General features: G+C 33.9%; 1 protein-coding gene across 1 annotated transcript; it reads left to right on the top strand.

Annotated features, from left to right (window-relative positions):
• The first annotated feature begins 2,750 nt into the window (after positions 1–2,750).
• On the top strand, positions 2,751–3,890 carry LOC308653776 (chromobox protein homolog 3-like). The gene is made up of 2 exons (XM_081302453.1): positions 2,751–2,861; positions 2,945–3,890. The coding sequence occupies exons 1-2, from the start codon at positions 2,838–2,840 to the stop codon at positions 3,470–3,472; spliced, it is 552 nt and encodes a 183-aa protein (XP_081158579.1). The 5' UTR covers positions 2,751–2,837; the 3' UTR covers positions 3,473–3,890.
• Positions 3,891–12,345: the final 8,455 nt, after the last annotated feature.

The following is a 12,345-nucleotide window of genomic DNA, read 5'->3' as shown; positions in this document are numbered from 1 at the left end:
TTCCTAATTTCTTTTGGAAAAATAACAAAAAGCAAACAAGAGAAAATAATAGAAATACCACAGGAATATAATTTTTTGAGAAAGAGACATAAATGAGGAGGAATGTGAGAGAAAAATGAGCTGGATTTACAATCAGCTAGGCTAGCTAAAGGCCATGCACATTCCTTGCTATCAGCCTTTAACCAGCAAAGTAAAGTATATCTCTACACACACATATATGTATGTAGGTATATATGGCAGAAACTTTCTCTTTCATTCCCCATAATAATGCAGACTGTTAAAATCAATTCACCAGATTTGGAGAATAAAAATAATTTTACTGCTAAATTTTATGAGTGATCACCAAATGAGCCTTCCCAAGTGATGACTACATCATACTAAGCATAGATAAATTCACATGTACACATGCCACACCAACCCCTTAAGAATGGTGTTAAAGTTTACGCATTGTAATAAATATCAGATTTGTATAACCAAAATATCATTAAATCATCTGTATCCTTTTTTCCCTAAAAGGTTAACAAGTTTAATTTATAAAGAACACAGTTAATGATCAGTCACTTATCTCCTGAGCAAATGATTAGCATATATTACATACCCTAATGAAACCACACGATCAGCTTAAACCTCAGAGCTTCTAGTTCTCAGTCCCTAAGACACAGCATCTTGAGGCCTTAGAATAGCAACGTGGAGGCAGGATTAGAGATCACTGCATGTCCTCGCTCTTTCAACTCTGTCCATAGTCTATGCTCTATACTCATATACTCTGTACTCTGCCATATCTACTAAAATAACAGTGATTAATAAATTCAAAATCTGTAGTAAAGTTATAGTGAATTTCCATTTTACATTCTTTCTGTTAACAAATATAAAAATAATAATTATTATTCTGAAGGGGTTTAACATTTATTAATATATTACTAGAGATTATTATAATAAATGTCTAGAACATTGACTCATTGAGATAAAGGGCTTCAGTATTGAGAACACAGAGAATGACTTACAGAGGATGTTCCACATCAGAATCCAACCACACATACCTTTACACAACTCACCTAATTACAGCAACAGCCCATTAACAAATATTCCAAGACCACATCGTTAAGCTTTTTTAAATTAAAAGACATCCCAGCCGTGTTGTAATTGATTTCAAATATCTGGCATAGCATATCAGAAAGACTCATCACCCTCACACTTGGAACCTTTGGTATTTGGGATCCATATTGATTTTGTGATCTTCAAATTAAAAAAAGTGCAGTCTGACACTGCCTGATAAGGGTGTAGCTATCCCCACATGTACATTTCTCCTCTCCTTTAAAAAGGAAAAACAATGAAGAGGCATTTCTACCAACTACAGTTCACTGCTGATGATTCTATTTTGAGAAAAGCAAGTTCTGATAAATGGTGGAAAGGGTGAAGATTACAGATATAACCAACCTAGTCACTGGGAGATAAAAAATAGTGAGAGACCCCACACCTGAAGACTTCCAATCAAGAGGCATATTACTGAAAAGTTGACATGAAATTAGAGCTATTGTTTAGATGCAGTTTGTTCCCCAAGGGTACATTGTGATTGAGACCTTGATCTTCAGTGTAGTATTATTGGGAGCTTGTAGAACCTTTGAGAGGTGGGGCCTTATGGAAGGTCCTTATGGCATTTGGGGACATGCACACACACAATTGCTGTCTACTGTGATGTAACCCAGTTGATAACTGAGCAGTGCAGGCACTATGGCCTTGAAACCCTAAAGATAAGCTAGATAAATATTACTTTACTTCATAAGTATCCAGTGTCAGGTATTCTGTTGTAGTAACACAAAGCTAACTAATACATAAGAAAGTATAATATGATGAGATTTGAACAGCATTAGGGAGAACGGGTGGAAGTAGCAAAATCTTGTCAAATTCTTTAAGAAAAAATATTGCTAGAAGGTTGTGAGGCCAGCATTTAATTTGTTTTGTTCCTGAGATTAAATTTTATCAAAAACAGCATTGCTTAGTACTCCAATCCACATTCTAGCTAATCATATTCCCTTCATCCTCCAAACCAGAAAGAAAATTAAAGTGCTAGAAATTTAAGGAAAAAATAAGATGCCCTCTCCTCTTCCACAGGTACCTGAAAGAAAACCCATGTAGGTTTTCAGCAGGGGAGCAACACACATTAATCTGACAGGAGCCAGCAGGAGACCAGAGATGGTATGTGTGAAGTTACCATGGGACCCTAGGAATCTTACCTCTTCAGAAAATAGCATGGCAATTATTGCAAATAATTACTTTCAGAAACAAAGCTTCTTTTGGCAAGCCAGAGTTATGTTTTTTACTTTGAAAGTTCCTGCTACCACAGTGAGCATTATAAAAAAAATCATGAAGTATATTGAAAACAAAATGAAACATTGGGTTGAATAAAAAAAAAGATTGAAAAATTCAGACTTAAGAAATACTGAAATAGTTCAGTCTAACACTGCCGTTTTAATTAAACACAGCTTTCAAATCTCTGCAAAACAAGAAACAAAACAGTATGACTTCTAATATGAGATTTAGATACAAACTAGGAAGCCCAGAAGATATAAATTAGGTCGTCCTCAATTTATAAACACTAGTGTCACATAGCACTTGCACATACATCTGAAGACGCACGTTCTTCATGAATGAAGTTCTCTTTTTGCCTTTTGATTCTGAACAACTGGAGAGTTATTTTCTGTCATGTAGAGTCAGAATTAGATTGTTTAAGAAGTTTCTCAATAGGACTCGAGCTTGAGGCGCGCAGGGCTGGAGACGCTGCAGATCCGCGACCTGGAGCATCGGAGTGTAGCTCTTCAAGTCTGCAATTTAAAAAAATGGCCTCCAATAAGACTACATTGGCTGTGCAAAAGTGTAAGAACATGTCTATATAGATGTGTTAATTATAACACATTGCATTAATAATAATCATAAGCATACAAAGCAAAAAATGGGAAAGAAACAGAATGGAAAGAGTAAAAAAGTTGAAGAGGCAGAGCCTGAAGAATTTGTGGTAGAAAAAGTCCTAGACCAATGTGTAGTAAATGGAAAGGTGGAATACTTTCTGAAGTGGAAAGGATTTACAGATGCTGACAATACTTGGGAACCTGAAGAAAATTTAGATTGTCCAGAGTTAATTGAAGCATTTCTTAATTCTCAAAAAGCTGGTAAAGAAAAAGATGGTACCAAAACAAAATCTTTATCTGACAGCGAATCTGATGATAGCAAGTCAAAGAAGAAAAGAGATGCTGCTGACAAACCAAGAGGCTTTGCCAGAGGTCTTGATCCTGAACGAATAATTGGTGCCACAGACAGCAGTGGAGAATTGATGTTTCTTATGAAATGGAAAGATTCAGATGAGGCAGACTTGGTGCTGGCAAAAGAAGCAAATATGAAGTGTCCTCAAATTGTAATTGCTTTTTATGAAGAGAGATTAACTTGGCATTCTTGTCCAGAAGATGAAGCTCAATAACTATTTGCATTGTTTTGTTTATATATATATATATATATATATATATATATATATATATATATATATATATATATATATATAAAATCTGGGTCTTGGTTTTTGATTTACTAGTGTGAAAAAATAACTACATTCTAATGAAAATCAAGTTTGATACGTTGGTTTTGAAAGTAGTATTGGGGAGTTGTTGGGTTTTATTTTTTTATTTTGCATCAGTAGCACTGGTTACTTTGAACAAATAAAAGCTTTCTGTAGTTGCTTCCTTTATCAGAAAAGAGCATTTGATATGATGGTATATTTCCTCTGCTTTTCTGAAAGTTGGGAAATTTCTGTAGTCATTACTCAGAACTTGTTTTTAACTCATATGCCTAAGGACCATTCTCGGGGTTTTGTTTATTTGTTTGTGTGTGTGTGTGTGTGTGTGTGTGTGTGTGTGTGCATGTGTACATAAAATACTTACATAATGGTTTTGGTTTTTTAAACATTCACCAACACAAAAACAATGGGTAGTAAACCCAAGTTCCTGAGATGCCATCATCCTCTGCAACCTAAGAAATGTCACTTCAAGTTAAATTGAAATTTTCCCTAAACTTAACCTTTCAGATTAAATAAGTGATTCTGTAGTTAATTGGACACTTTAAATTAGATGATTAAAAGCACATTAAATTTACATCTGTCGTCACATAAATGCAACAGTTTTATTTGCAAAATTCCTGAAAGGAAAAATACTATCACTATGCCACTTCTGCACCCAGGCAAGTAAACTAGATAAATCCTAGTTTGTCTTAAAATTATTGAAGAAAGAAGTGGGCATGTTAAGTGTTCTAGTCAGCCATTCCTTTTTTAAAAGTTGAAATCTGCATACTAAAAGGTCATAATTCATGAAATGTCTTTAAGATTTGGCTCATGGAAACCTGATCAGATGGCTAAAGATGTTGGCAATTTATTGCCTGCTCACATAAATTGGTGAGGGAATTTTTACAGTCTAAACTATTGACCTGCATGTGTTTTCTTCACCCCAGTTCATCCTTAACATGTAGGCTCAGTCTTTTCAGTATTTGCATTACTGGTTCAACACAAGCCAGGAAAATAACTTTGTAGTAATTAGAATGTTACCCAACTGTATATTGTTTACTTTATTGTAAATACTGGTGAACAATGGTCAATAAATAGTTTTATATTAAAAAAAAAGAAGTTTCTCAATAATATCCATGTACCTCCAACGACACCCCAGCTCTACATGGAAACTCAAAATGACTCCTACTACTGAGATAGAAAGAATTATAATTAAAACAGTGATTGTCTCTTAGAAAAAAAAAATAGAGCACCTGATATTTAGATTTTTTTTAAAATGATTCCAATAGATTTAAGATCCTGATGTGTTGGAATGACTTTTCAAGATTCATCAGAGAGCATAATGATCATTCATTATAGTATTTGGACAGGAAATGCCTCCAAGGTCTAGACCAACTCACTTACAAATGATTTTTGGAATACTGCCCACTTATCACTTGAGAAGAGTATTTAGATAACAACAGAAGGGTTCCAGAAGGGTTCAGAACAAAGGAAATGATCCAGGATGCTTTGCTGCTAGCAAATAGTTATATCAGTAAATCTAAATAGTCCATCTTCATTTACAATGTCCTAATTTGCCTTCATGGAATTTTATTGTAGTTCCCTTCTCCCTCCTTCCACTCCAAATATTTATGAACTTTAAAAATAAATAAAATAACAAAAAAAGAAAAAGAAAAAAACACTTAATGACCAGTATGCAAGGTGAAAAACAGAGCAAGTAGAGTCTTTGATATCACTCTATATAATGTAGAGGCCCTGCTCAAGAGACATCTCTGGGCAAGTGACTCAGGCACCCTCCTGTCCATGTGTTAGGTGAACCCTATGAAAACCACATTTTAAAACTCAAATTGGTCAAATATTGACTCTATTATCTATTTATGGCTTGATAAAATAAAATTTTGTTATATTAATTCTAAAATCCTTACAAACCCTGATGTTCTGTGTTTCTATAAGTTCATTTTTTATAAAATCTAAGGAACTCAGAGAGAGTTACTTTACTTCATAAGTATCCTGTGTCAGGTATTTTGTTGTAGTAACACAAAGCTAACTAATACATAAGAAAGTATAATATGATGAGATTTGAACAGTATTAGGGAGAGCAAGTGGAAGTAGCAAAATGTTGAAATCTAAGAACTCAGAGAGAGAGAGAGAGAGAGAGAGAGAGAGTTTTTTCCATCTTCTGGGGAAGAGTTAATAAATGATCAAGCAACTTTTCCAGAAAACATTCTTTCCAATTGCTCTATATTTCTTGTTCTTCATCTATCCTCAGGGTAAGAAGAAACACCCCAGAAGAGAAATGACATAGCATGTTTGGTTCATACAAGAGTGTAACATGGACACTGATAATAAATCTGTTGTTTAAATAGAGTTTCAGCAGACCTAGAAAAATGACAAGAGAAAATAAGGTCTTCATATAACCTTAATATAACAATTTTAAATCCTGATCTAGTTTATAAACCCTTTATGATTAATGACAATAATATTATAATAAATCTAAAATAATGAAGAAATCATAAAGTGGTTATCCTGATGCTACTTGGTAGGAAATTCAGTGGACATACTTCCAAATAAGAACGAAGCAGAAACATTTTATTTTAACACAGACCATATCTATTGAGTGCACCAAATCAAAAATTACAATGGTGAGGTTGGCATTTTTTCACTACTTTTATATTATCCAAGCATGAAGCTGTGGATCTTTTGCAGTTGAGTAATTTTAAGTCATATTAATGGCCAAATTAAAGTAACCATTAAAGCAATAAAATTGACAGCTTGGTGTTCAAAATGAAGAATTATTCATCAAGACAGAAACTCTAGTTTTAAAAAGAAAATAAAAGAAATAATTAATAAATATTGGCCTTTCAATCTAGCAAAAATTTACCAGAAAATTATTGAACAGACTGATCTCTCATAGGGGTAAGTGTAAGTGAGAGTCAAGGAGCAATAGAATGCAGGGCAATTTTGTTAGGGATAAATTAGAAATTAGCAGATGATATAATATTCCTAAAATAAATAATCATTGACTTCTTACACTGCCAAATATCAAAGAATGAGATAATTAAGAAACAGGAAACAGATAAATAAATCAAGTGAATACCTGATGGCAAGTAGGGCCAAGACAAATGAAGAGTTCAGGAGATGATCTTAAGCTGAAAGGGAAAAACAGGACAGATTGGTGGTTTCAGCATAAGATGGACTTTCATCATGTTGGAAGGAGGCTGTCTCCTCCTCATGGATTAGACTAGTGAAAGCAGAAAGTAATGGAGAAGACCACCAAGGGAATGAGGAAAGAACCCAAAAGGCACTTTCTGACCATTTAAACTTCAAGAAAATATTGGGCACATTAGTTTGAAAATAGAGACTAGGCTTCTGTAGAAAGAAAGAGCAACCTTGAAACTGATTGTAAGTTGAACTTGTTTCACTTATTTTGGAAATAAAATAACTAACAGAATCATCAAGTCATAAATTGTGGGAAAGGGAACAAAGACTCACAACGGGCATTCCTGGTCACTATACTGGAATCACAATTTTAATCCCCTGAGTGTTGAGCAAAGAAATAGACCCTCAATAATTATAGCCAAAGACATTATAAACATAGATCCAATGAGTAGTAGATAGTGCTTTAGGGTTAAGAAAACATATATTCTGTTATTTTCATTCAAATAGGAATTAACATTATTGCTGATTAACCAACCACGCCAAATTCCAATGGCTTAGTACACATATTTGTTAGTACTCATATAATCCTTGTATCATGGAGCCCTTTCAAAGTAAAACTATTAGGAAATTAGGAAGAGAGAGAGAGAGGGAAAGAGAGGAGAGAGAGAGAGAGAGAGAGAGAGAGAGAGAGAGAGAGAGAGAGAGGACAAAGGAAAATATATTATGCACAGAATGTAATCCTTACATATTGAAAATGAATAAATTATAGCTATCAATATTAAAAGGAAAAAGTTGCAAAGACATAATCGCATTATGATAGCATTTATATGATCTAATAAAATAAAATGTTAAATGGGATTTCAAAAACCATATATATGTAATAAAAGCATAAATATTGTTTTGATAAGCAGATATCAGTGATTTCTGGAGAAAAGGAGAGAGAAATGGAAGAGGGGATAATTTTTTTTAGGTGAAATTTTTTTTTAATTTTTTTTAGAGAGAGAGAATTTTTTTTAATATTTATTTTTTAGTTTTTGGCGGACACAACATCTTTGTTTGTATGTGGTGCTGAGGATCGAACCCGGGCCGCACGCATGCCAGGTGAGCGTGCTACTGCTTGAGCCACATCCCCAGCCCTTTATTTGTTCTTTTTAGGTGTGAGATAGTAGAATATATTTTTACATACTATACATACATTGAATATAACTTATTCTAATTAGCATCCCATTCTTGTCGTTGCACATGATGTGGAGTTTCATTGGTCGTGTATTGGTGTATGAACATAGGAAAGTCATGTCCCTTTCATTCTACTGTCTTTCCTATACCCATCCCCGCTCCCTTCCCTTCATTTCCCATTGTCTAACCCAATGAACTTCAATCTTCCTTTACCCTCATTATTGTGTGTTAGTATCCATCTATCAGAGAGAACATTTGGCCTTTAGTTTTGGGGGATTGTCTTATTTCACTTAGCATGATAATCTCCAGTTCCATTCATTTACCAACAAATGTCATAATTTCATTCTTCTTTAAGGCTGAGTAATATTCCATGTTAGATATACACCAAACCTCCTTTATCCATTCATTTGTTAAAAGATACCTAGTTTGGTTCCATAGCTTAGCTATTGTGAATTGAGTTGCTATAAATATTGATGGGGCTGTGTCACTGTAGTATGCTGATTTTAAGTCTTTGGGGTATAGACTGAGGAGTGGATAACTGGGTCAAATGGTGGTTCCATTTCAAGTTTTTAAAGGCATCTCCATACTGCTTTTCACAGTGGTTACACCAATTTGCATTCCTTGCCAACATTTGCTTTTGCTTGTATTCTTGATAATTGCCATTCTGACTAGAGTGAGATGGAATCTCAGTGTAGTTTTAGTTTGCATTTATCTAACTGCTGGAGAAATTGAACATTTTTTTTTTCATATGTTTGTTGACAATTTGTATTTCTTTGAAGAGGGAGGACGGAATCACATGAATCTGTAATGTAATTATCCTAAATATAATATGACAAAATATTAAGATCCAATGTTATAATTTGGATCTGGAATATTCCCCAAAGCTTCATGTGTTGAAGTCTTTGTCCCCATTTGGTGCCACTATTGGGAGGTGATGGAAACTGTAAGGAGGCAGATCTTAGAGAAATTACATCACTAGAGGAATATCCCTGAATTCTATAGCTTATTCTTGGCCTATACCCCACCCCTCTCTTTCTCTCTCTCTTTCTTTCTGACACAAGGGAGAGAGCAACTCTGCTCAACCATGCACTCTGCCATGATGGTCTCCTTCTTGGCAAAAGCCCAAAGCAAAGTGACCATGGACTAAAGTCTCTGAAACTGGGAGCCAAAATAATTCTTTCTTCTTTTAAATTGATTTTCTCAGGTATTTTTGTCATAGCAACAGAAAGCTGACCAACACATTCAACAAATTTGGGTTATGGTAGTATTCATTATAACTTTCCCTATAATTTTCTCTATGCTTAAATCACTTCATAATAAATAATGTGTTATGTATGGAGAAGAAGTTCTTTAGTCAAAGTATTATTGACAGAAGCAGCAGCTTAATTAAATCTGTTAAAGATGCTCTTATTAAAGCTGGCATATTTTCTACCCAGGCTGTCACTGCTTTTGATATAGGAATAGCTGTTGTTTGTTCAGTGCTACTCAAATATGCCAGAATTTTTTGAGAGAATGCTAAGATATACAGAGAACTTAAAATCAAGTACTGGAAAAAATATGTTCCAGACTGCTACAGGCATGCTCAGTTCAAATAATATTTTAATGAAAAATTGTTTGTAAGCTAGAGCCTGTAGCAAGAAAGAGTGGTTGAATGGATTTGCATCATGGTTTAAAAAAAATGTGCACACCAAGTCTGAGCATGTGGGGTTTTTTTTGTTTTTGTTTGTTTTGTTTTTTAAGGAAACATTTAAATCAAAATGCAACCATAAACTAAAAGGATGTTTCACATCCTTTTCTAAATATCCGATCATCTGTACAATTTGGTGTGAATAATGAGAAAATAAAATGGCAATCAGGTTTACTAAGGAAACAATATTATGTTCTAAATGCTTAGCTTTAAGAAAACAGGGTGCTAAGCCATATTCTAATACATAATTAGCCCTCTGCCTCTGTGGTTCTGCATCGGTGATTCAACCAAACTCAGATATAAAAACTATGGAAATAAAATTATGCCTGTACTGAACATATACAGATTTCTTTCTTATAATTATTCCCTAAACAATGCAAAAAAATATTTACATAACACTTAAATTGTATTAGATATTGTAATTAATCTAGAGATGGCCTAAAGTCTTTGAGAGGCTAAGCCTAGTTTATATGCAAATACTGTAGTCTTTTATGAGCTTCCATGCCTTTTTATATTTATAGGAAGAAATCCCCCACAAATATTGAGGAAGGACTCTATTCTTTATGTCAAATGAAAACTTTGATTGAATACATTCTACTAATTTTCACAAATGTTTATGTCTCTGAGACTAGACTTACACATAAGAAAATAGCATAGAGGTAACATGTGCATATAGTATAGTATAGAAACACCACCTGGGAAAAGTCCTGTCCAAAATCTCTTCCTCTGGCTGTTCCCCAAAAGTCACCTCAAGCAATAAATATCATTGGGATCAACTATGATGGAGTAAGAAGGTCCCTACATGGCATTTTTTCCTACAGAAAAAAAAGTCAAATGAAACTAGGAAGAAGAGGATCACTTTGAAATGGTGCTAGAGGATGGAGATGTAAATACAAGAGCTCTTGGGATGCTGAGGACAGAACATAACAGAGGGGAAGAATAGCAGAAGTACTTAATGTACTCAAGGAGCACTGCAACCTTCCAAAGTTACAAATACCCCCAAAGAGGAGAGTTACTTCTCTCCAGGTGATGGTCATGGATCTAGCAGAACATATTATTGAGGAAACTTCAAGGCTTTAGCTGGAGATATGAAACTTCCTAAGCCATTCTCCATTAAAAAGAAAAAGAAAATTAAGGGATAGAGAAAGTCGATAGATAATGAAAAGCAGGGTGGGAGAAGGGTCCAGCAGAACCATAAGGCTCTTAGAAGCAAGCTCTAAAATTAGACTGAAAGCTTTTCATCTTACCATTTCTACATCAATAGGTTGGCCCTACAGGAACTTTGACCCTACTGTTCATATCATAAAAGACATTTAGTCAGAAGGATGTAACAACTGTTTTTTGCTTCAGTGGTCCTCTTTCTTAAATTGCTGTTTTTCCTCTAGCCTCCAGCTCTGCAATCTCTCTGAATATCCCTTCTCTTTTCCATTTCATTTAACAGAACAACAAAAAAAAAAACACACAATTCTCCAGCCAAAGGCATATATTCCTGAAATTTAAAATAATAATGGTTATGAATTATTTAAGCTGATATTATCATTTAAATATTAATTTCAAGCAGCCTTTATTTATGTAAAAATGCACATTTATGGTAGAAATAATCATAAAAGTTGATAATGTTCAACAATGAACATGTAAAACCATCGCATCCACTAAAATTGTTGCAAAAATCGATTTTTCAACAAAATTTAGATTTGGAAGATTTGGCTTGGGAAAATTAAAATTATTATTAAACATAACAGTCACAAAAGAAAAACAAAGAACTATAACTCATACAACTTAGTATGGATAGTTACTGATTTCTGAGATAAGTCTTTCCATTAAAGCTTAACATGCAAAAATCTGCCGATTTTTTTAATGTAATAAAATAAGAATAGAAATTAAAATAATTTAATTTGTCTCTATAGAAAATACTGGTAATCACATTTTATAATTTTTCTCTATTTTACTTCAGAACAATACTTTCTAAGAGAAATCCATTAATACTACAGTAATTTTGGTAACATATTTTTATTCCAGAGGTCCTCAGAAACAAGGTGATCAAAATACTCTATACCCAGTGGAGACTCTGGAGACATTTTGACAATTAGTTGTTCGTGCAAAGGATAGTGTGGTAATAAAAGAAATTCAAAGGAGAGGTGTATATACCCTCCACTTTTTAAGTGGATTACTCTATACTATTTCAGTGCACCCACTGCCACTCATCACTCCAAATACAGTCTAATCTGCTATGTTTACAAATGCTTTCTGAGAACGATACATGGGAGAACTTAAAGACATGAACGATGTTCCTTCTTTGTGTAGATTATGGAGAAAGTGGCTAGAGGAAGTGACAAATCGGTAGATTAAATGCAGAGTGAACCAGACTTTAGAAATAGAAGTGACTGCAAGAATGTACTCTCCTGGGAATTCACAGGAATGTTGGGGAAAACATTGGATTTCTTATTGGACATAAAATAGGGGATGCAAATCAATTTTATATACATATCAAAGGAGAGAGTAACCTCTAATGGTGTCATGATTATAGTCAGGACCAAGAAAATCTATCCACTTCCCAGTGCAGACATAATGGACTCCAAAAATATAACTATAAAAATAAATAATAACCCTATTTTGTAAATATTACTTATAGCATAGCTACTTCTAGAAAGAAACATTGCAGACTTCTCTATACAACTAAGTTGCTTTCCATGTCCCTATAGGAAAACATCATAAATATGTAAGAGTTCTATATTTTCTGAAATAATTAAAACTTTGCCACAGAGACCACTGCCCATAG

Source organism: Spermophilus citellus, assembly GCF_964194105.1.
Source record: "Spermophilus citellus genome assembly, chromosome: 7".
Classification (NCBI taxonomy): domain Eukaryota; kingdom Metazoa; phylum Chordata; class Mammalia; order Rodentia; family Sciuridae; genus Spermophilus; species Spermophilus citellus.
This window is presented reverse-complemented; position numbering and strand designations above follow the sequence as displayed.